The sequence below is a fragment of the Haliaeetus albicilla genome, chromosome 7 (assembly GCF_947461875.1).
Source record: "Haliaeetus albicilla chromosome 7, bHalAlb1.1, whole genome shotgun sequence".
In the NCBI taxonomy this organism is placed as follows: Eukaryota; Metazoa; Chordata; class Aves; order Accipitriformes; family Accipitridae; genus Haliaeetus; species Haliaeetus albicilla.
In genome coordinates this window covers 45,036,237-45,062,011 of record NC_091489.1, presented here as the reverse complement: position 1 = coordinate 45,062,011, position 25,775 = coordinate 45,036,237, and the positions used below count along the sequence as shown (strand labels likewise).

General features: G+C 43.2%; 1 protein-coding gene across 5 annotated transcripts in view; it reads right to left on the bottom strand.

The window, feature by feature from the left end:
- APLP2 (amyloid beta precursor like protein 2) overlaps nt 1-25,775 on the bottom strand; it is a 48,533-nt gene that overhangs the window by 4,100 nt on the left and 18,658 nt on the right. For 2 of the 5 annotated variants that reach the window (XM_069788185.1, XM_069788186.1), the window contains exons 2-14: nt 20,615-20,788; nt 19,259-19,388; nt 15,613-15,725; nt 13,867-14,042; nt 13,120-13,337; nt 11,244-11,411; nt 9,066-9,181; nt 8,627-8,701; nt 7,267-7,425; nt 6,743-6,871; nt 4,202-4,301; nt 3,466-3,636; nt 2,822-2,857 (exon numbers count right to left, since the gene is read on the bottom strand). In XM_069788185.1, the coding sequence (XP_069644286.1) occupies nt 2,822-2,857; nt 3,466-3,636; nt 4,202-4,301; nt 6,743-6,871; nt 7,267-7,425; nt 8,627-8,701; nt 9,066-9,181; nt 11,244-11,411; nt 13,120-13,337; nt 13,867-14,042; nt 15,613-15,725; nt 19,259-19,388; nt 20,615-20,788 (1,765 nt within the window). The remainder of the gene's footprint in view (nt 1-2,821; nt 2,858-3,465; nt 3,637-4,201; nt 4,302-6,742; nt 6,872-7,266; nt 7,426-8,626; nt 8,702-9,065; nt 9,182-11,243; nt 11,412-13,119; nt 13,338-13,866; nt 14,043-15,612; nt 15,726-19,258; nt 19,389-20,614; nt 20,789-25,775) is intronic. The other 3 variants (XM_069788188.1, XM_069788189.1, XM_069788190.1) reach the window with 2 other exon arrangements.

The following is a 25,775-nucleotide window of genomic DNA, read 5'->3' as shown; positions in this document are numbered from 1 at the left end:
GTGTCAGAAGGGGAGCTCATAAGCTAATGCTACAGTGACAAGTGATTGGGGGGGGGGTCTGTTAATGAGGGGAAATGAGGTGGTAATGAGAGGAGCAGACAAGACTCACCAAAACCAGGCTGAAGAGTAAATCCAGAAATACCATACTGTTAAGTGCTGCTGTTAGAAGGTCCAAGGCAACATATAACACAAACTGTGAGTGCGCAGTTCCTTTCTGCAAATGTCACCCTGGGTCACCGCCACCTCACCGCGACCCCCATGACAGAAGTATGCATCTCCTCTCTGCTGAGAGCCAACGTGCAGGGAACGCTTTCAACCGCACGGTCAGCATCACCCATTCTTTTGAAATCAAGCGCATCAGCAAGCGCCTCGGGAATGAGAATTTCAAGGTCACCCAGCACGGCTCTGTAATGAGCTGCTGTCCCTTATCTGGCACGAGCCCAGAAACAATAAATCCCAGGGCAAGGGAGGAGCAAAGAACTACACTAGCCTTTGTACCAGAACATCACTCACCCATTTCTAGGCTGAAACTAGCACAGGCTCAAGAGAAGAATATAAATTAACAGAAGGTGGCTGCTCTGCATAAACTGTTTTGATCTGAAGCGTTTATAAATAGATCAGATCAATAACAGAAGAGCCTGATGGAAGATACTCAGCCCTAACGTAACATAGCAAGTTAGGAGAACGCCCATTTGCCATTATCAGTAGGGACAACATAATGTCCTTCACAACACCTATGCCACCTCCTTAATGCAAAAGCAGGACAGCAAAGCCTCAAACCTTCACCAGGGTCTCTCCAATGAGGAGCACGAGGTGGGGGAAATATTACTACAGCACTTAACACTTTGCCAGTGATTGCATACACCTCTCCACAAGCTGCTGAGCTTGCAGGTTGCCTAAGACATTATTATGTCAACGGCCGCTGAAATTGGCAGCACGTCCTTTGATGAGATGCAAGGAAAGGCTAGTTGGCTCCAAGGCAAGTTTTTACAGTGACAAGCTTTCACTGCCTGAAAATGCCAAGGAAACTAACGTTTCACTCCAACTCCTCCCAAAAGCATCACCTCAGTTTTAGTGCATTCCCCTTTTCCTGTGCGGTTCTTCGGAGACAGTAATGAGATTCCAAGCATGGCCAAGATTGCCAGTCTGACTTCTCATGGCTGTCAAAGCAGGTCACATTATTGTGAAAGTCAATGATTGGGATTTTCTGGAGAGACTAGCCGCAAATAGTTTTTAGAGAACTACTGTGTCAGCTTTTAGCTTATGGCTGCTTTATTCAACTCTCAGGAGCTAACATAGCATAGTCTCCAGGGCTGGGAGTTCACCTGCTGCATTGAGCTTTGCTATTTGTCACAGAGTGCTGTACCAAATAACAGACCCAGTTCTATGTAGCTCAAAGGCACAGTTTAGATTATATACTTCCCGGGGGAAAAAACCACACACATGCACAACTCCCCCCCAAAAGTCCCTAGCAGCCCTCATGAAATTCAACGAAGAAGGAATGGAGAGAAGGGGCAAGTGCAGGATATAATCTTTGTCCCCAAGTCATCAGAAAGTCTTCCAATTACCCAAACGGGGAGAAGCAGCCTATATTTATCATCTTTAAGTCAACAAAGCACTTGTCCAAAAAAAACCAAACCCAAAAAAACCCCCAAAAACCCCAAACCCAAAGAATTTAAAAACCCCATCAAACTAAAGGCTGTCCCAATTCTTTCCAGAGCAGTCAGTACACTGAATTAGCAGTACACTGTTCCACAAGAGGGATGAAGGTGACTTACATTTGTAGAGAAACACCAACAATGAGACTAGTTTCAAGCTACCCGACCTTCACCATGTTACAAAGCTACATGTGGTCACACGAAATGGTTATCAGCAAAATCCTTTGCTCTCCTTTGAGATTCTGCACAATATATTTGGAACTAAAGGCAGATTAAAATGCTGGGTTTACTCCCCACACATAGCACACGTACCACTGCTCTGCAAGAGCATTTTAAAAATTAGCCTTCCATTTCAACTTCAGGAACTAGATCTGTGGTAGCAGATCAGCTGGGCCGGATCTTCACCTGAGACTGTATCACTAAGAGAGGATTTAATTTAATGCCAATATTTCTATGCCACTCTTAAAGCCCAGGCAGACCCTTTTTAGCCAGGCACTGAGTTATGGCAGAAGTAACAACAAGCTAAAGGAGAAATGGATAATCACACGGGACTTTGCTAGTACGGAGAGAAGCTACGTGTGAAAAGGTGATGCCCAGGCGACCACAAACACAAAGAAGGAATCTCCTATTTTACCTGTCCCAGACTAGCTGCACTCTATAGTATTTATGAGGACATTTAGCTGGGAAACACAGCCTATGTCTGCTGCAGCACTCTCACTCCTAGTTTAGTGCTGTCATCGGGTGGTAAGGACAGATTCCGCAGCCGGCAGAAGAGCCTCTAGACTATTTACCATCAGCACTTCAAGGTTTATTTTAAGAGGTGTCGAATATGAGTACACATGGAGAGATGCAGAGATGCAAAGTACTGCATGGTTGCAGACAGACTGCTAGGCCCACATTTCTTGAGGGCAAAGAAGCTACTCCATGCACTTAGAGACACTCTGTGAGCCCATCAGGGAGGAACATACACAATCAATTAGATGCTCAGACTAGCTCGTTTCTTTAACACTAGGCCTAAACAAGCAAAATTGAAAGTTACTGATCTAAATGAGAGCAGGGAAATGAAAATAAAGGTGAGTATGAAACTAAAATGAAGCTATCAAACACATTGAGAAGGTAGGAGAGTGATCGAAAGCACTGTGAGGGAGCAGCTTAGAACCAACCTTTTTTCATTGGATGGTACAAATCCGGCTGAGGATCTAGCAGGAGGGAAAACAAAAACAAAAATAGCAGAGAAAGGAGATTAAGAGAGAAAGGAAAAAAGGCTTGCGCATGATTTCTGACTCAGACCCTGGGAAAAGCTTTTAGTTTACAGCTTTCTTTAAGCTCAGGACTCTGTTCCAGCATTTTTTAAATAAATACACAAGCGCACACCAGCTGTCAACACCCAATGATACAAAAAATATAGACATATATTTAAAAAAGAATAAAGAGAATTCCTGCAGCCCTTCAGCAGGTCACAGCACAAAGACTTAACATAACATGACAGCGTTTTGGTTAAAGACTGAAATTAATTCCAGAGTCAAGCCACAAAGTAAAAATTTAATGCTCCCTGAAAAATGGGAAGAGATGAAACAATTTTGCAAAGCGAAGAATCGGAAAATAAAGACAGCAGCTCAGTGCAAATTACTAGTGGCACTGCCTCTTTCCAATGGACAGAGTCTGAGGGGTACTGCCGGGGCAACTGCTTCACTCTTAAATCACCCAAAGGGATGGAGCTTTCTGTGCCACCGAGCTGAGCCTACCGGCTAAGAAAAAGTGCCTACATTTTGTAAAGCCAGTGAACCCAATTTTCAGTTCCACATACCTTCGCTTTCAGGCAAGGCTGGGAAGGTTTTCACCTGGAATGGACGGAAAGGTTTGCCCTCCAGGGGAATTTCTTCACTCTCCTCAGAGCTCACTCTGACATCCACCTGGGATTCAGAAATGGAGGATGTGAACTGATCCATGTCTGCACGTTGCTCCTGAAGCAGCTCATCTGAAAGGAATAAGAGGAAATATTACACAAACTGCATGAAGCCTGGCAGGAACAGAAAGGGGCAGATGGTTTGAACCTAGCTGAGGCAGGGCTGCAGGGGAACACTGTTTGGGGCTGCCAGGTTATCTTATCTCGCATGCTCTGAAGTCTCATCTGGAATTCTCAGTAAAGGCGTTGGCTAGAAATACATACAAATAAGGGCCAAGAGGCTTGATGTGGCAAGAGGTTTTGGCAAGATGGGATTAAACTCACATAAAGCGGGAAAGCATCTGCTTAATTTTATGGATCTTTTTCATCTCCCTTTGAGAGACAGCTTTGCTATTCTGAATGTTGTTGACTTTTTTTAAACAGACAATGAAAGTTCTTAGGAACAAGCTATTCTGGCTGGCTGCATTGCAAAACCCAGAGAATATCTGCCCTGTGGTACCTAAGCCTAAGCCCAAGTGCTTGTTGTTGAGGGCATCCCCTCAAAGGAGCTAGCAATCTTTCTGGAGCCCGCTTCACTTGATACAAAAGCTTGTAGTCTAACACGGTGGCACTGGAGCTGGCACACAGAAACACTCACCAATCTCATCCTGGATTTCTTCAGCCACATATGGCACCTTGTAGAGCAGAGACAAGCTTTGATTCATCCGCTCCTCAATCACATGGAGATGTGTCATCACCTGCAAATGTACAAGAGTGTGTTGGAGTAGGCAAAGACTGTCAGTCACTTGATTGGTACCGTTACTTCGCTTGTTTAATAAAATACCTAGTACTGGTGGATCTGCCATGACAGACAGTAGAACGGGACACAGGTCCATCCAGTCCAATTCCCTGACTGATGCTCTCTAACATGTCATGCTTCACTGGAACTGGCCATTTGTACATGGCGCTCTCAGTATTTTGGGAAAGGAAAGGTTGGGGGTGAGAGAGAAGATTCAGCTGACTCTTGCTGTAACCAGCTCTCCACTGGAAAACACTGAAGCTGGTATTTCCCGTATGCCAGATACAGTCATAATTCACTTCCCGCAGCAGCTACAAGCAAGTGCTTTATTAAATGGATTATCATTCCTGACTACTAGAAAAGATACACGCAAAGGGAGCAGACAATATTATTTATCAACTCTGGTTTCAGAACAAAGGTGCCTTTCAGAACAACGGTGGCATTACATTTGTCTTACACCCACTACACCCACTCACTGGCAACAGCCTTCTCCCTTCATCTGAAAAATAAATTCAGATTCCACGCAACCTCAAATCACTCTTCCCTAGCATATTAAATTCTCTGGTGAAGTCAAGCCTGACCTGAAGAGGGTGCTGCATAATCAGGGATCACGCAGACCAAGAAAAACATTTATGTGGACAGCCGTTGGAAAAAAGCTAAGGAGTTGAATGGACCTGTTTTACAGTCTGACGTGTACCTGACCTTTAAGAGCAAGGATGAAAGCAATTTAATTTTACATGTAGCAGCTTGTCAATCAAGGGAATCGATTGAGGAGCTTAAAGTGCACCTGAAAAGTAAAGCAAATGGAAATTGAACTGTACCACCCACATCCCTCGCATGTCGATTTGTTGACACTACAGCCTTCAGAATGAATTAAGAACTGTTTAGATTTTAGCTTAAGAATACAGTTCACACACTCCCTCTTGGGCTTTGGCAGCATTGGAACAAAGGGTCAGGGTGGACTGTGCTTGATATGCTGAAGCTGTCTCTGAAAATGCTATCACATATTCTGCATCGCAAGCCAAACATCATCTTGTAAATTCCACAATTGCTACCGCTCTTTCCGAGGATGCACAGCTTAATAAGAATCATAGAAGCAGTGGCAGACAACCTGAGAGACAAGAGTTGAAGGTACACTGCTAGCACGCAGAAACAACGTGAAACCCATGAGACCAGGCACCTGCAAGCGTGAGGTTTGCTTCTAGAAAATCACTGCAACACTGCTCCACACCTCACCAGAGGTGACAGCAACAGAAACAGACTCCAGTCCCTGTCTTACTCTTAAACCATGATATTTCCATCTACTGGTTATACAGCCAAGTAATAAAGCATTTTTTTTTCTCAGCGTCTATTTCTTTCCGTTTGGCAGCACTGGATGTGGTCCACCGCATTGTCTCCTTGCAGCTCTCCATTCTTTTCTGTTCTTGCGTTATCTTTCACACGTTACAGAATTCAAAGATACTACAAAGCAGCAGACCAGCCACAAACTGGGACTGGCGAAACACAGATTACATTCCTAAAGCTGAGACTGGACAGTCAGTTCTCTCTGCTTCTCCCTGAACGTGTGAAAGGACATACCCTTATGAACAGATCTTTCAATGTTAACAGGCCATTCTTAATTTGAATCTTAGTTAGGCCTTTCAGTACATCTTTCACCGTTTTAAAAGCGGGTTGTAAAAACAAGTACATAATTCAAAAGATTTGTGGAATATCTGCAACTGCTCTTACAAGTACAATGGCCAGGTCTGACATCCACTTGAAGCAGCATATTCACATACACTACCCAGCAGACGCAAAATGATATTCTGGCTGCTCAGGAGTAAAATACATGGCAACAGCACAGAATAAACTCATCGAAACAGACTTTCTAATAAAGCTAACGATGATCACGTGCTTGGCAAGGGTTACGTATGATGCTTTGGAAACAAGGCAATAACTTTGCAGAGGCACAAGAGAATCCCCACAAACTCAAAACACAGGCATTGTGAAGAACAAGCCTAATGAAAGGAACACACAGACAGGAGGTCTTGGAAGAAGCGAGGAAGTCTCTTCAAGGATGACCAAGCGCCCAGTAAATAATTTCATGGGTGTGTGACAAGAGGCAACAGAAAAATTATAGCGAACCAGTTCTAAACCCCTGGACTTGTCACAGTGACCAACAATAATTCATGTATAAACCAGAGTTCCCCTTCTTTAACACTGAGTCAAGCACCACGGAAAACCATACAGGCAGCATATCTGGTGACAGGCAATAGGCACACAGAATGGGAGATCTCCGCACAAGTATGAGAAGTTGCTATAGTACCCAGCAAATTAGCGTGAGGACTCGACGCATGGCTTCTAGTCTCTGACAGCCAGGGTTGGGTAACAATGCCTCCCTTGATAGAAACATTCTTTTACCTGAGATTTCATCTGTGCAGCCTTTTCTGGGTCAACTGCCAGGACGTGTTGGTAATGGCGGATGGTGTGCAGACGGTCCTTGTTCTCAGCACGAACATAGCGCTTCAGAGCTTGCAGGATGCGGTGGGGCTGCAGGATTTGAGGAGGGGAAGAGTTCACATCCATTTGATTCAAATAAAATTCACAGCGGAAGTACAGCACTTCGGATGTCAGCCTGCTTTGTTACCGGACAGATCAATCACCTGCGCTAACTTCTTAGGTATTTTCCTTATAATTAAGTCTGTTTGACTCGGAACACTATGCCTTATGAACACTAAACAAAGTGGAGGTTTTTTTAACCAGGCAGAAAGGAGAGTGAGTCCATTAGGAGACTCGCTGCTAGGTCTGCAGCACAAACTGCCACTGGGAACCTATTCCCAGCTTCTGCCCCTGCAAGTCACTGGCAGTCTCCTCACCAAGCCATTCCCACCTTCCACCCTGCCCAGCGCTACCCTATTGTCAAAGTTTCTTGCAAAGAAACTCACCCGCGGCGGGTCAGCCTGCAGGGCAGCCAGGTAGTTCTCCAGAGCAATCCGACGGCGATCATTCAACATGGCTTCCACACGAGCCAGGTGAGTTTCCACAAGCTGCTGCTTCTCACTTGCTGCCTCTTTCTCCAGGGATTTAACCATTGCCTGGAAGTGCTGCAACAAAGTAAGGAGTCTGTATGAAATGCACTGTATGCATCAGGGTCACCTACTGTCTCTCACGTAACTCCTCAGAACAAACGGAGCCTGTCACGCTGCATGTCCTAGGCATTTACAGTAGGAGAGAAGGGCACCGACAGATGTTGATGCAGATTTCGCCTTTGCAAATTCAATAGTGACAATTTGCCTTCCAAGCTTCCTTCACAAACCATTTCAAAGGTCTGAGGAGGACACATGGCCTTGCAGATAAAGATCAAGTTGAAGTTGGGAGATCCACACCGTACTGAACGAATGACACAGTATTAACTCTTTCCCTCAACCCTGCAATATAGAAACAGGATAAATCCCTTCAGCCTAGAGCCACTGATCTGAATTTGCAGTTTACCAAGGCATTGCATAAGGGGTTTTTCATTGGCACATCTTCAGATCCAGTCTCTATATATTCTGTCAGAAAGGTCACAACACACATCTCCAAATGAGCCAGACAAGTCCATTAAGCATTGTTACCTTTCAACAGAGGTGATGGAAAACTCTTTTGGACTTATAGTGGCTTACGTTGAAAAACGTACAAAGAGAAAACCGTGTTCCAGGACAAAATCCAAAGTGGGCTTAAAAGCTGGAGTCAGTCACTTAGTTGTATATTGGTTTGAGGAAACTTCATATAGTTGTCACTGCCAGAAGAGCCTGCCCCTAACAATGCCATACTGAGAATATCCCTGATTAACTTCACAGTCTAATGGAACTCTCCTCATAAGGCAGAAGAATGGCATTTTGGCAGCAAACCAGCTTTATCTGCTGTCTAAATGGTTTTCACTAAGTCTGCCCAAACAGGAAATGTGTGTCCAGAAAGTCAGGGCCAATCTGAACTGGGCTGTGAGGCCACTGCTAAGTGCAAAACAGGCCAAAGGTCTGAAGTTACAATTTGGCTCTGCTGTCGCTACGCTTGAGGGGTGAGATAGCTTCCTACTACTGGGTTTAGGAAAGGACCTCGCACAGTATCGGATCATCTCCAGCTTCAAGAACAAAGCACGCAATTGAATCAGATCTCCTCTAAAAGGCAGCTGTTGACAGAACAGGAAAGCTGTTCTTCCATCTCAGTTGTCTTTTGGCTTTGAATATTACAATCTCTCATTTAGTTTTTTGCAAGGATAGAGGCCAAGCACCAGTAACTTTCCTCTTTAGGTCCTTCACCTCTTACCTGAATGAGAGTCTGCCTTTCTGCCTTGGGGAGATTTACAGCTTGGTGCTCTGCTTCCTCCCATTCCTTTTTCACCTGGACAAGAAAAGGACAGAACACATCAACAAGACACAAATTTACGTCTGATCTTTGCAAGCTAATTTGCCTTCACAGGTAGATCCTTGTACAGCCTGGCTAGGTTTTGAAGGCACAACAGAGCCGCTGTGGGGTTTAAACCTAGCACTTAAGCCCTCTGAGCAGCAAGCCAAGTGTCCCCAGTGATTCCTCTCTCCCAATGCTCTGAGGAAATGAAAATCCAACTACCACAGTGTGGTTGTATTACAAGAAACACACAGAAGGCTGGCGACTGGAAAGGAAGTCAGTTCAACATCAATTTGTCCAGAAAAACATGGGCGGAAACTATGCAGCGCAGCACAAATGACTGAAGCTAGATGCTCACCCGGTCCATGCGGTTGTGGTGTCTGACCTCCAGCTGCTCCTTTGCCTTCTGGAAGCGGGCATGTTCATTGTCATCGGCAGGGGTTTCAAAGTAGACATCCACATCATCAGTTGGCACTGCAAAGAGAGGGAAAGGATAAGCAGAAGTTCAGAAAACTGTGATCTTGGATTGCAAAGAACAGGTAGGAGAGGAATCTCCATACCTGCATAATTAACAATCTGGCAGACTGAGTTTACTGAACCGCCACCTACCAGGAGTCCATTTTGGTATCTTTAAGCTGCCAATTTACTGCAACATCAGTTAGTTACATCATCCCAGAAACACAGTAATGCACTGCGGCAACCAGCACCTGTTCAGTCTTCTCATTAGTTCCGAGATGAGCATTATTCAGCTCCAGCAACAGAATGACTTGGATTGCAGAATAAAGAACTTGTTTTCTCTTCCCTTTCACATTGGCTTTGGATAGTTTAAATGACATTTTGTGCATTAGCTGTTTGCTGACAAGCTGGCTCCAGACATCATTAATATGATTAGGGAGCTTGACAATAAATCTGCACAAAACACTACCCACTATTTTAACACTTCAAACCTACCTTCCCTACCAGATGCACCATGCAGGACTAACAGGCAATGATATTAGACAAGACAGCAACAGAAGGAGGCTCAATGTGACAAACTGACGTGTCCAATAAACTGGATGGTTTGTACCTTTAAGACATTCAAATTCAACAAAGGGAGAAATAAAATTTCAGAACTGACAATTTCAAGCATCTGCAAAATCCACAACAGGGGCTTTGCACTCCATATACTGCAGTTCAGGAAACGCTGAACCAAGTTTGTGTGCTGCAGTTCTAGAAACTACACTTCCCAGAGCCCTTTCTGAAAGGATCTATGGCAAACATGATGCGCTCCGTTGTTGCCCTTCAGCAGAGGGAGGGCAGAAAGTGGAAGTTAAGGCAACCTTTCAGCTGTATTAGTTATTTGGGTGGAAATAACCTCCAACATGTCATTGAAAGATGGCATACTTCAGAAAAAAATTTACCTGCCACTTAAGTATGGATACAGGTTAAGAGTTTAGCATGCACCTGAATCCACCAACCTTTAACTAGGGAAGGAGGAGTGAAGAAGGGGAAAGGATTACTGTGTGAAATAACAGCAACACACAACATAGGCATCACTGTTGCGTGCAAGGGACAACGTCAGATCAGTACTGTATTCTGGGCCTGCTCATGGCATTTCTGAACCAGGCTTGGACACAGAGAACTCATTCTCCAGCCCCAAATCCCTCTGTAACAGGACAAACTTTTGTACAAAAAGCTCCTGATATCCGCATCTCTTATTTCACCACTTCAGTTAGATCAGCCCAATCTAAAGCACTTGCATGAAGCCCATTTTGTAAACAGGATTATGACTGTATAGTCAGACTGCCAAGCCCCAGATAACACAAAAAGCCTTTCAAAAGGCTTTAATGGTAGCTGAAGTGGAAGTGCTGGAGTTCAACAATAAGATTAACAAGGAGGTTAAAATGTTTTTGGTAGTTTTATCATCTGACATAAAAGCCAGTTGAAATTGGTGCCAAAAACCTCAAGATCTCAAAAACGCAGGGATTGAGTCATGATTCATATTTCAAACCGAGCTGAAAGTGGGAATCTGAATTCTGTACTACTTCTCTGATATTTTCCCAAAATAAAATAGCAAGAAAATGACTACTACCAGGAGAATGGTGAGTAGCAGCCTACTTTTCAGCACCAACTGGTCAAATGTACACACAGCAACACCACTGGGGAAAGTGAGTGCTTCCTTCCGTGTATTTGGGAAAAAAGTCAGTTACGCAAACAGGCAAGCTATGTGTTTTCACAAGAGGTTAGAGACAGCCCCTGGTCCCTGCTACAGATCTGGAAGAGGACAACTAAGCCCTCAGCAAGAGCTGCAAGCCAACGGTGAGCACAGACAGCACACGTCGAGGGCCACTTTCCCCAGGAAAGTTCACCCTAAAGACCTAGAGAAGCGGAGACAAGAGGAGACTGCTGCAAAAGGACAGACAGAACTGCTGCAGACACCAGAACCAAAAGGATGAGCTAGACGTATCCTCTCTTGACCGAGGCAAGGAGGAGGAGACACCAAACGCCAGACAGACAGAGGCTAGCTGCAAATGGGCCAGTGGGAGGCAGGACTTACTCATCTTTTTACACACAGCCATACAATACTCCTCTGACTCAAAATTGTTCCTGTTGCCTCCGCAGCCTCCATATATAAAGCGAATGCATTTTCTCTTGTTAGGGTCGAAGTACCAACGAGGCATCACAGCCCGGCAGGGCCCTGTCATCGCCTCCTGGGAGCAGACAGCTGTGTGGAGACGGGTTAGAATATGAGCTAGTGAGGAGCACAGGCCTTGCCGAGTGACTTACACAATGCAGTGGTGGCTCTAGTTCACACCTTCTTCTAAGGTACCAGCACTGGCCTCAGCATCGCTACTTCACTGACCAAAGGGCTTTTGTCAGTTTTGGGGGGATTTTTAACATTGTAAAAGCATTCATCACAGGGCTCACCAGCGCTATTCAGGGAAGCGCCTGCACGTCATGCTTTGGAGTGAACATGCAGCAGCAGGCTACCCGAGCAGTTGTCTCAACACAGAGCTCTCATCTGCTAGAGTGATTTCTCCTTAGTTAGAGGCTGAAACAGCAAGGATCTACTTTGCCAATGCCACAGTGTTATGCCTCAGGTGTCCCAGTGGTAGAGCTTCCACTCTTGGTATAAAACCAACATGATGGAAAGAAAACCCATTAGGGCTGCTTAAAGCATTCAAAGATGTCCTGTTCCGCTGCACTCTGCCTGGATAGACACTTCACATCTTAAAGGTGAGGTGTAAGAGCAAGTGAAAAGGCAGGCTAAGCAAAAGTAACGTGATTGCCATGGCAATCTGAGCCGATAGGTTTTTAAGTTTTGAAACATCTATACGCTAAATATTGAAACTCCAGGTAGCCACGGCACATGGACTGCTTCACAATAAGCAGGCAATACAAGCAGCTGGGTTATTCTGAGGCAAGAGAACAGATACGGCCTGTAAGTTAGCAACTGTTCAGGGTACTTTGGGGAAAAAAGACTGGGTACCCCCCAAAACAGACACCCCGATCATATTGTTCCAATTCTGTTCCAATACCTGCAGATCTATAACAGTCCTGTACATATATGAGCTAAGCCTTGTTTCAGCAAATAAAATTATCTGCAGCATGCTGGCATTTTACCAAAAAGATGCAAGAACTGCTGGCAATGATTCAGTGATCTGTAGCTAATTGAATTTCATTCCCTCTCCCCTCCTCTTTCCTCTGCAGACACTTCTACACATAAAGCATAGCACATCGTATAACGCTGAGGCACCACACAATCGGCAGATGCCCTCTGCAGTGGCACCTACCACTTAACAAAAGCTACCTAAAGTATAGTACACATTACTACAGTAGTAAGTATATATTACTCATATAATAAAATTGGGCCAATTGTGTTGGCTGACTTACTTTCATGAAAGAGAAGGGTTTATGCAAAGGCTATTAAGGCAGCACCAAGTATCTTCCTCGCCCTTTAATGGCCAGATGGCAGCTTTATGCCTCCTCTACAGAGCATGGCCCACAACTTTTAGCTTCCTTTTCATAAACTGGTATAAAACACCAAATCCAAGATAATCACCCCAAACCAGGATTTTAAATTCATAGTATACTTCAAGTGCTTCTTTAAGATTTTCCAAAATTAGCCTATGCAGATATGGTTTTCTGACTCAACACTGCACCTTCATGAAGGTGCTCATTCAATGTGCCAAACACTAGGCTTTCTGCCAGCAGAACTGCTGTTTATCTGGAAACATATGGCCCATGCTCTAGAGAGTTAATTTCAACACTTGAAACATAAGCATCATCAGCTTTCCTCTGTTTGCTAACTTACTGGCAAATAAAACTTCCAAGTGGCATTTATTGACTTGATCAAAAACCCATCACCAACTGACAGCCAACAAGAATACTCTCAAGGAAGCAAGAGGCCTGTAGGCTAGAATGTGTCTTACATTTCATATCGCTGCTGACTTCTTTTTCAGAAACAGCCTTGTCATTGCTAGGCTCTGTGGGGGTCTCTTCATTGTAATCGTCAACTTTGTAGCTATCATAATAGTAATCACGGTCTTCCACCACATCCTCCTCCTCTTCCCCTTCATCTTCTTCATCTTCCTCTTCTTCCACAGCTGTTCCTGTGAAGTCTTCTACACCTGCCTCTGTAGGAAACTCACTGAAGGGATACAGTTAAATTAGGGGGTAAAGTTAAGGCTAAGAACTTCGCAGCCAACCTTTGATGTACCAGAAAAATGATTCTCTTTTCACCTGTTCTAGAAACACAAGAGATGGGAAAAATAAATATACCAACTATCGATCAGTCCATCAACTGGACTTCCCTCATTACAGACAGCTTCTCCATGCCCCTGGCTTAGTGGGGTTTCCTTGCATTTTCTCATCAGCTTCTTTTCAGTAAGTGAAAGTCTATCCTATCTGGGGGAGGTACCTACTGTAACAATCAGACAGTCTTTTGATGGGTAAGGATGAAGGGAGGGGGGCTGTTTAGCTCCTCCAGTAATAGGAGCAGTGCAAAGTCATTTGTCCTTCTGTAATGCTTTTTCAGGCTCAGGATACTCCTTTGGGAAATACAAAAGCACAGAAATTCTCCTCTCAATCGTCACCACAAGGGAGTCACCATGTGAAACACTCACATGCAGCAACTTCACATACAGAACTGTTAACATCTACGCCAGTAAGAACCCTACCTTTTATAAATGTCGTAGTCTTCATCCTCATCTTCATCCTCCTCCTCTTTGGACAGAGCCTCATCCACAACCTTTGTCTGAGGACAACATACATATTCTGTTCCATGGAACTGGTCTACTCCACAGGGCAGCAGCATGCCGTAACTGTGCAGGATCATCCCTTCCGTCAGACAGGCCTGAAAGAGGAGCCCATTTATGTCAGTTTATCATCATGCTCTTGCTTTGTTTGCCTATCATAGATCCCAAGAATGCTACCAACGGTCTAAATTTTACAACAAGGCAACAGCAAAGTACAGCCTAAGTCTCAACATCAGAGGAAAACGGATTTGAAACTTGTAGCTTAAGCAAAATCCCCAGGAAGTCCCAGACTGAGCCATGCAGTGCTTCCTGGTGTTAATGTATCAAACACCCCCCAGCCCTAACAACCGCTGTACCAGCTACTAGGAAGACAATTAACTCTATCCCAGCTGGAACCAGGACGCTCGTCAGCCTGGCTAAGTTCAGGAAAAATAACTAGACGTTTTGTGCCAACTCAAGGGAGAGAGCACTTGCAAGAAACAGAACTGTTGTTTGCTTTTCTGGGCTGGCCATTTAATTAAACTTTATCTATGAAACTTTACATTGGAGTAAGTGAATAATCGCTCAAATGGACTTTGTGTCAAGATTATTTTAGCATGCTGTAGATGAAAATCAATCCGATAATTCAAGAAAAAGCCAAATGCAAACTGTGATTAGACATTATGTCTATACACTTCTCTTAAGCTAAGGAAATACATGGCCTTGTGGTGCCCCAGAAAAGAATGAAGAAAGGCTTTATTATGTACATCAGAACCCTTTTGTTTGTGCTTTGCTTTGTTACAGCACAGATGTAAAATGAGCCAAATAGTTGGAGAACTTCTCCAGAAGTATGTTAAAAGCAAGTGATTTTTAAATTTGCTAGACATCAACAAGTTTATCCTCAATTAAAAGGTGACTCCCCTAGCACAGCTTTATTTAGACAGGTTTTGGCTCCCAGGATTTTAAAGAAATGGAAAGTTTAACTGGAACATCCTTAACCTCATCTTTACTAGTACCACCACGACTAATCATTGTGTTTCTGTTTCTACAATTGCTGTTTCTACAAAATGGAAAACATGTACATTTTGTCATGATCTTTTTATTACCCCCAGTTCAAATGGGTGCGCAGAAAATTTGCAACATTTTTGCTAGTCACTTAAAAAAACCAAACCAAAACAAAACAAAAACCCCAGGGCTAGATTTATTCTGAGAAGATAATCCATCTCTTATGTAAAACCTCCACTAATCAGTCACAACGAAACTCGGATTGTTCCCAAGCAAGCACTGCCAACCAAATCCCCAGCAGCAGCAGGTACATTAACGCAAAATATGCAAGAAAAACGGGAAACATCCTATGACCAATGTAGCTCTCTACCCTGGAAAAGAAGGATGAGCCATTGGTTAAAGCAATATCCTAGAGACCCAATTTCAAATTCCTAGCTCCATCCTAGAGTATGATCTTGGGCAAGCTACTTAGGATAGCTTTTTGTGACTGAAGAATAACTCAGCTAGCTACACAGGTTTTTAAGTCACTTGAGTACTTTTAAATGTATTTTTTCATTGCTCCCTGCCTCAGTCTGCAACATGGGAATAACAGACCCCAGAGATAAACACTGTTATGCTCCAATACTACAAGCATCCAAGTGGACAGATCCAGAATAAATATTCCGGCTACAGCAGCTCAATTACCTCTTTTGCCACAGTCTGCCAGTGCTGATGGCTTTCACATACATCCATCCGCTCCTTGTGGAAGAATCGGCACTTCTCTGGAACCAGTAGGACATCGCTTACAAACTCACCCACTGAAAAACAAGAAACGTCCATAGTTCACACATGTCCGACTTCCAACAGAAACCAAAGCCAATACCAGAACTCCCCCTAAGTACACCTCGTTGCAAGTGCCTTAAAGGTTTGGTATATTCTTAACGGGGACAGGTCAGATCAGCAGCTCTCTCTGGAAATTTACAGAAAAACAGAGCCTCAGAGTTTCCAAGGTAAAAAGAGGAGTAGGGGCTCATTCCTGAAACATTACACAAAACCTAAGGCTGAACTGAAGGCAAAGTTTACAGTGCAAGTTAATAAATAGTTGCTCGTGGAACAGACAGGATTGACTGAAGAGATTTCACACAAATCTTTGAAAAGATTGCATCTGCATACGAAGTTTTCAAACCACTTAATCACCAATTTCTAAACAAGCTGCATCATACCAAAGTGAGTTCATGCTGTCTGGTGCTGTAACAGCCTGGAAATTTTTACGTGCCGCAAGTGTTATCTATGTTTTCAGTATCTGGGTATCTGAGTAAGTCTTGTTTGTTTTTGTTTTGTTTTGAACAGTTTCCAGATGGTTTAATTCAGGATTAACTGCAGCACATTCCCTGACTCGGACAGTCCTAACCAAAACACAGAGGGCTGGAAAAATAAAAACTATACAGCCCTAAAAACAGACTAGAACCAGAGTCAGCAAATACACTGCATTCCAATATTTAGATAACCACAACAGCACCAGCATCATGAAATTCTGGCACAATCTTAAAACCAGACTTTTGCTTTTGAGGAAGGTGGAAAGGAGAGAGAGAATTGGTCTGCTCTACAGACTCTGTACTAGTTGGACTTAAAAGATATTTAGCCTAAGTTTCCACCACAACTCAGTTTGGTACCAACACACGTCAAAGAAGTACAAGAAGTACATGAGCACGACTTTCTGTTCTTAGCCCAGATGTCCGAACAAACAAACAATGCCACTGGAATACAAAACGTGACATTTTCTCAAAGCTGAGATTTTTCTTTCTTTCCTGCAGATCTAAATGCCACATCCAGTAATTTGAAAATAAGGAGACATCTAGATACTCTGAGAAGACCAGGAAAAGATCTTCAGTTCAAGTGTTTCAAAGTAACATACCCTGCATACCTGACTGGCAGCTTTAGGAATCCTTTGTTAAAATTGAAGAAAAGTTCTTTAAGTTAAATGTCTTTTCTCGTGGAGACTCCAAGGAGCAGAATTATTTGTTCAAGCAACCTTCAACATTATGATTTCAAAATACATTTTAATATTTTGCATGACCAATTTTTTTGCAGCCCCTTAGTAGTGATACCAAAGGCTTGTGGACACTTCTAAGCGCTGTACACAAGCGAAGTAGAGTTTAGGGACAGATTATCTGATGACAATTGCAAGGTAACAAAATCAACTAGCATTCATCATCTCTTTTAAATTAGTTAAATTTTGAACTACTAGACACAACAAAGAAATGGTCTTTTCCCCATTTTCTTCCGTCAAAACAGGTCAGTTACAATTTTGAGTTAATAATCCTTCCTCTTTCACTCTCATGAGAGGTTAGTTGAAAAGTTTCTGATAAGAAAGCTAAACCCAACCAAACTTTAAAATCAAGAGACTGTGGTTCTGGGGACTGAAGGCAGAAGACTCACGCTGATCAAATGCAATAATCAGTACCAACAACCAGCCATTAAACAGCCTTTTTGAAACACACTGAATCCTAGCATCTTCGCATAAGATACATGGAAGGTTCTCTCAATTCACCTAGGGACTGGAAAACCCTTACGTGCTACACATTAATGGACACTTTTCCCATTCATGGCCACTGCTATCAAAAAAGAAAAAATCTTCTGCCTTTTCAGATCAGAGCAGGCCAGGCGTAAGAGGTGTTTCCATGCCACCTAACAGCCTAGCCAGAACTGTCAGCAGTTTGTCTTTTCACACCTCACCAGGCTCAGCCCTGCTCCCATCATCCTATTGTTACCTTTATTTTACAGTTCAGCGGGAGCGCTAATGGGTTCTCCTCTTCTCCCCTCTTCATCTTTGAAATACAAAAGAGCTTTCATGGGTGGGGGGAGGCAGGAGGAGGTTAAACATGGTATGACAGCAAGATCCTACCTCTAGATAGCCTGTGTGTTAATGTAGCAAGGAAGACACAAGCAGGAAGGGGAGCAAAAAACCATAGTTCGACTATAATCAAAAAGTCATACGCACCCCAGAGAAACACATCATCCATTTACAACAAGCAATTTGTGGACTGCTAAAGAAAACAAAAAGGTACTTTATACACATACAGACTACTGACTTGCAACTCAGATCTGAAAACCAAAGCTGCCTTGCAGGCTAGACCAAATAAGTCAAGAACACTGTGACAGACAGTAATTAAAAACTTTAACAGATAGTTTAATGCTTATCAAATTTTTGGGCAGTGTCACTAAAAGCCTATTTTTCAGCTGGAGAACAGGCTTGGGGGAGGATTCCTTCTGAGAGAGATGACTCCTTATAAATCCAGAGATCTTGCTTTCATCCTCAGAAGTTCTCAGTATGATCAGCTGGGTTTGGTTGCTTCTCAAACCTGAATTTCCACAACTATAAAGAGATGCATCTTTCTCCCAGCACGTATCCACACCAAATTCCATTTCTTATGAAGTGCTTTATGATCGTCTAGTGGAGGGTAATATATATAGGAGAACAGCACCCATACAGTTCTGCAGATTTGCTTGTGTTCTCCTATGTCAAACCACATGCTACCCTGAGACATGGATACAAATTACGAAAACTGGTTCCTGCTGAATGCTCCCAGCAATCAGACTCTCCAAGACTGCGCAAGACTTCTTGCAAAACAGGTCTTTTCCAGTGGATAACTGAAAAGAGATTCAGCCAGCTGAGACTAAGCTTACTACTACGAACACATGCAGTGCAGCACAGTGTCAGGCACAACCTACAGGTCAAAAGCTGCAAGGTAAACAAGCTAAACATGTTCCCTGATTCAAGTGGGTGGATAGATTCTGGAAAGCACCATGAAATCCACCGCAGTTTATCTCATATTATTTCACAGTTCAAAGTCGGGACATGGGATACAGCTGCAAGAAGCAGGGCCTCTTTGAAACAGCAAAGTTTAAATATAGTCATTGAAACAGAATAGAGATCTCTTGCCAAGACCAAAGCAGGAAGCCTGAACACACTGAGCATTTAAGTCTCCAAGGCAACAAAATATTAAAGCTCCACAAAAATAGGATCAGAGTATTAAATCCCAATGTCTTTGTGATACTCAAAATACAATAGCCTTCAGGTTTTTATGGCAGTTGCAGAGAGAATGGGGATTTCTTTTTCACGCCAGGCACCATTATTCCACCACAGCTGTTATCTAGCCATCGATCTGTTCGAGAAAGGCAGAATTCCATCTTGTGGAAATAAAAATGCTTAAGTGGAAGTTGGACGTGGAAATGGCAACCTAATATGACAGAAGCCTTATAAACTCTGTTGTTCTCTCTGTAAGAAGCCAAGAGGCAATTCTTTGCTCCTCCCACAAGAATGCACAAACACATCATACAACGCACTCACCCAGGCACTTGTAGGGCACAACAATATGAGTGTGGTCCTTGCACTGTTTCTTCCCTCTCTTGCACCAGCTGTCGATGCTGACAGGTTGATTGGCTTCCACAACATTTGTGATCTGAAGGTCTGGATACATCTGTTTAACAAGACACAGAGATAGGTTTCTCTCCAGAAAGGACAAAGAACGTGCAAAGTGGCTCCTAACCAGAAGCAGCGAGGCTGATTCTCTAACACAAAAAGAAGTTCAAATTTGCACACGGACACACATTCTCTTCTGGATCAAGCTTACAACAGCTGAAGACATAAAAAAGCCCCCAGCTGTTTGTCACACAGGGCTTGAGAAATGGCATGTGTCATCACTTCTCTGGGTCAAGAGAAAGCCAGGTCAGGGGCAAGAGCCTTCATTGGCACTAAGTTGAGGTGTTTGGCTTTGCACGGTAGTGGAGAAACATTTACCTGTTCTGTCTGGTGCAGCACGATACGCTCTGGAAAAGGGCAGTCACCAACAAATAGGGTTTAGTAATATCTTCAGACTCTCGCCACTTGTCAAGCTAATACGCACCTACCTCCTCAGGTTTCCTTATGCCTGCTCCATTTACAGTGTATTAATATGATCCCTATGTCCTGCTTGAGTTCTCAAGCCCAGACACTGACTTATATTTAGGCTTCTGCTACGTGAACCAAATGTAGACCTAGTTATATCAGCCTTGTAAAACAGTTTTAAACGTTTTCCAGTCCAGACATGGTGTGCTCTATCACTTTCCCATTTAAAAAACCCATTCTTTGTGGTACTTTATGTGCCTGTCACCTCAGAGGAGCGATTAAAGACGCTTATCAAGGCCAATATGCTACATTTTATCTGGAACACACTGAAAGGAGATTATGGTTTTTTACAATGAAGCACGAAGAGCCTAAAAATACCACCAATATTTTGATGAAAATATTTTTCTAATGTTCTGGCTCATCTGAACATGTTACCGAGAACAACACAGCCACATTCTAATTAAAATAGGTGTCAGGTTCCATTTTGCACAGACCTGGAGCAGATGCTGGTTAACCAGCTCAGAGGCAAAACATTTGGAGAAAGCCCTGCAAACGCAGACATGGATGGATACCTCTCGGACTCACAGACTGAGGACCTTCTGGGGCAGCACAAACTGATCTAAATCAGAGCTAGCTCCTAAATCTCACTGCAGTGTCCTCCCTGCTCTTCCTGGGCAGTAACACAGCAGGACAGTTCAGGGAACTAAGCTAGTCAAAAGAAAGTCAGTCTCCTGCAGGGTTAATTTGCTATTGGCCAGCTACATTGGAATCCAATTCCTCAGCAGCAGTGAAGATTCTGGATCACACAGGAAAACTAACCTCCTGGCAGTACTGCAGAATCTCTTCCTTTTTTCCAAGGCAGCTCTTGGTCCCGGAAGTGTCAGGTTCCCATTTCCCAGTCTGGATATTCACATGCATATTTAGCTTCCCACAGAACATGGCAATTTGAGGCTCTGCCACAGCAAACCCTGTCCCAGCATTGGCTGCGAGTGCCTGTGAAGACAAACAAAACCAAAACATGTTGATTGCATTATCTGATCGAATGCAGAACAACTCAAAGAACCAGAAACACTCTGGCATCTTCTCAGAGCTCCTGCTTAATCCAGAATATTGGTGGAGTCTTGCAAACTATTTTGTAACCGTATTCCTTAAAGCTGGTGAGCCCACACCGAGTTTTCACCAGTAAGCTGTTTGTTTTTCCAAACACTGTTTTTATTATTGCAACAACAGCTTACTAAAACCAAGAGTAATTCACACTTAAAGCTTGTGCCCACAAAGGCTAAAACAGATGTCCGAAAAACTTAGACACGTATTTGAAGATAAATAACTAATACTAATAACTTTCGGCAGAAACACCTCTGTGAGGTTACACACAAAGCAGGTATTGCTACTACTAATACAATAACTGCTTCCCACTGCAAAAATCCAGAGTTTGAAGCCACATGTTTCTCCCCAAATCTTCAAATATTTGGGACAGAAACACCCAAGCTTCTTGCTCAAACATACAAGTAAAGATGACTTCTGCTGAATCAGAAAAACAAAGCTGTTGCAACCAACTCCTCAAAGCCTGTTGTCTCTCATTCAGTGCACTCCTATGGGGATTTGTACTGCCTCGTTTCTGAAGAATATTCTGTGCACTTCCCACCCTGCACCAGCAGACAAAAAACCGACAACCCAGACCCACACTGGGGTCAAACTGCAGATTGATCAATGAAAGCAAGGTCAGGCTCCCCTTCTGAAATCCTGCTGGCTGACCAAAGGAAGAAAAAGGGGATTAAATTAAATTGCAGACTTGGTTTTTTTCTGAAAAGACTTGAGTGGATGCTGGGAGCTGAACATCCCCTCCCTACGTAACTACTAGCTGTTGTAAAAGAGAAAGAAAAACATACAAGAAAAGAAGAGGTATGAGGCAAAAAACAGATGAACTCCTAAATCGGAAGCTCTTTAAGGTGTTTAGGGGAATGAAATCCATTTTAACTACTTCAGACAAGGCAGATTAGAAACAGCAATACACACAGGCTTCAGGGCACCACTGCCCCTAAGCTTCTTTTTTCCTGGCAGGCAGCACTACCCTAGGCCACCAGTCCTGCCTTCATATTTGACTTTGCATGCACTCAAAAATGCATACATTACTGTGGACAACGTTCATTCCCTATTGCCTGCAGATCCCCATCAACTTATATCAATACCCGTACACTTAAAGCAAACAAAGGAGCAAAGAGAAGAATTCAACTGGACAACCGGTGTGCAGCTCCTAGTTGCTGGATAGTAGGAAAAAAATTAACATCACTATAAGTAGCTCATTTCTCCCCCTCCCCGTTTGCACACAAAATCACTGCCTGGAGATAGGATATTTCAACACTCAGAACATCGGGGATTGTCTAGCACTGAACACAGGGGCTAGCGCTTGGGGGATAAGACCAACTTGAGACACAAAAGCATAAATTCACATCTTAACTTCAAAAAAAATCACCCCTTGAATTTTAAGAACTATTCAACTGCATGTCACTTAAGAGAAACAGTCTTACACAAGTGGTTACTATTTACTCTAACCCTTTCACCCAACAGACACTCACCAGAGCAAGTTTTAGCACAGATCACAAAGTAATGAAATACTGAACTATACGTAACAGATACCAGCATCAACGTCCCAGTAACAAAATGCTTCCAAGCTCATATACACTTTCAAGTTTAGTGTAGGTACATTTGTCGTACTCTCTGTCCTAATGGAGAAGACAGTGACGCGCTTCAGGTATAGGACAACTTCTGACGAATACACTGAGGCTAAGGGTAACAGGGTGCAATAATAAACATGTGCTTCTAACAAGTGCCAACTGATACGACTCCGCAAAACCTGGGCTCTTGCGCTGCCCTCCTCCCTGCCATATCATTTCACAAGAAAAAGGCAAACGTGGAATGGTCCTTCGTAATTCTATAAATACACACATACAAACTTCGTAAGAGGGCCTTTTTATCTCTCTCCAAACAAATACCACTTTGGTACCAACAACCACTTTCCAGAGCGCACAAGACTTGACATGTTAAAGGAAACAATCCACAACACAATTTTGCTTTATGACAACACTACAACTACATCCAAGATTCAAGCTGAACTCTGAAAAGAATAAAAAGAAATGCAAGATCAAGTATGCACAAAGCATTAACCCTTGTAAGAAGAATACAGTGCATCAAAAGAGAATAAAATGTACATGTTATGAACAGTTTGGAGATCATTAGCACCGCCTATGCTTGAAATCTGTTTTCTTCAAAGCAAACTTAACAAGCACACAGCAAAATAAGGTAACTGCAAAAGCAGGAGAGGCGCAGGCTCCATCCCGAGAGGCAGAAACATCCATCAGTAATCCATTCATAACAGCTCTTGCATGAGCAAAACTCCTGTTCAAACACATACCAACCTCCTGAAATCATGACCACCTCCTATTTACATGCTGATGCGAGCTCCTGTTTATTTTTGCGGTCTCTCCGGCCTGACACCTCAGCACTGTGGCAAAGGTATCATTCCTCCTCCGTGGATTGCTCAAATAGTTTGCATATCAGTCGAGTGCTGTTGCCGTAGCTACCAGAACATGCTAAGCCCCAATTCACAGCTGAACAAACGAGACTAATTACTGGCTTGATTTCATCACTTTTAATCAAATGGAAGAAATCTTTTCTTGAATTGCACTGTTGAGTAAGTTAATGAACTCTGTTAAACACAAGTTGAATTTTTAACCCCATGACCTGCAAGATAAGATTTTTGAGTTATGGGCTTCAATTTTTCACCACTGGTGATCCACTCCAGCCACCAATCACATCAGTTATTTAATTTAGCATTTTAATCTCATTCTCTCTGTAACGCGAGAATACAGCACAGCAAACTTCACTGGTACCAGTGGACGCCACACCTTTAACACTGCTACTTAAGTAGTGAAGAAAGTCACCTACAGGAGTTTTTTGGGACAGTCACTTCTGTTGCTTCACACAATTGCCTTTGGTGTATCAAAACCAAAAGCAGATCACTCAGGCTGACAATGCCTAAGGTTAGCTCGTCTACATTCAAGCATCACTTTGCAAAAGGAGGGTTGGGGAACATGTAAACCGGCAGGAAGCTTGGAATAAAGCCACATCCTTAGTTAAGCTCTTCAGTACTTCAGAGAATTCACCCGTTCCACATTGCAGAGGGATGAACAAACTGACAGCCCATTTTTCCTTGGGAATTTCCCAGCCATAAATGGAAGCAGCCGCCTCTTTTAGTGCTGGGGAGCAACTATTCAATCTCTTAAATAAGCAGACTGCCAGCTCAAGAGGGGCAACATATACATAATAGAAGAGAGTTCATCCAGTTGTGTACGTCCTCAGCAAACATTATTTTAGTAGCTATTATCCTATTAACATATATCCATAACAGGAGAGCAAGATGAATGTTGTTGTTTGGGAAAAGACTGTTACATAAACCATTACTCTCTTCACTGGCACTTGCATTTACAAGATGTTTCATGATAAATTCTGCTCTGCCTTTTGGTATAATTCTGTAATCCAGTTTGCTTTCCAAGACCAAAGAAGTATTTGATTCCATAAACACATAAATCTCTGGCCAGTTAATGTCAGTTAAATTCCTCACCCTGTCATGCAGTGCCTGATTTATGGTTGTGAAACTCTGGAATTCAAACCCCTCAATCTTCTCCTTCTCTGATGGAAGAGTCTCTGCCCAAGTATCCCATCTTTTATTTACTACTAGCCTCTTCCACTTGTGACAGCGGGTTTGACTGGTGAGCTTTACCCATCCAGAGGCCTGGGCTCTACGCTCTAAAAAGGGTCACACCTTTCTTCCTGTATCTACCATCTCAAAGGTGGGATGCAAGGCTAGAGAGATTATGGGCACCACACAGCATGATGATGTTCTTTAGGGAGGATTTTTTGTGAATTTAAACCGTTTCAGCTCTCTAGCGTGCCTCTACGTCAATGCTGGGAACAACAGTGTACAGGAATTCCTATCAACTAATGTAAAATAAGGAATATTTCATATCTACCCCTGAAATGTATGCATTACATTGCAATTCAGGTTCAAAAAGGCATAAACATGAAAAATACACCCATTCTCCTTGCCTTGTATTTGTAGGATCTATTAAACCTCATCACAACACAGCTTATTGAGCATGCTGTCTATTCAGCTCCCTGTCCAACGCTATTCAGGAAAGCCTTCTGGCATGCTGCTGAGGACTTCAGGATAGAAAGGTGACTGGAGTTTCTCTTTTGTGAAGACTTGTTGTTCTTTACATTTCATAGAAATGAGTTCCCGAGAGCTTTCCTTCAGAGCACAAAGGTGTCCGCAAAACGTCAAATTTAAATACATTCTGAATTTTCCGTGAGGTCAAACATTACAGTAATCTTGCCCATCTGATCAGATTACCCAGAATATGGGTCTTTATTCCAGCAAAACCAGAGTGGATGGGAGCTTAGCAGGAAATCTTACATTCCCTTTTCATTTCTGCTGAAGAGCTGTTCACATAGCATATTGCTTCTAAAGAAAGTCTAGGAATATGCATTCTAGAAAAATCACAGTCTCCCAGCCACCACATTTGGTGCAAACATGTCAGCTACTGGGCACGTGCAATGCCTGTTGCACAAGCACGATGAGAGAAGTAGGCCCATGGTTAAAGGGCAGAAGGGCTGCAAGGCTTGAGAAATATTGAGAGCCTGCTAGGAAAACTCGTACTGCTCGCGCTTTCCATCAGGCTTCCTCTGCCGCAACACGAGGAGACCTGGCCAGTTAAAACCATGGAAGATTAAGTTGCTTTAAAACTGAAACTCCAGTCTCTAGAATTTCTAGGCTGCTGAAAAAAAAGCTCTGACTGTGAACTGCATTGACTTGGTGGCCAGAGAACACAGGTTAATAGCTGCCGAGGGCATTCACCGCCTCCAAAGAAAGTGCACAGCCTTTTACAGGATTGTCTGCAGGTCGGATCAGATTTCCAGCTCA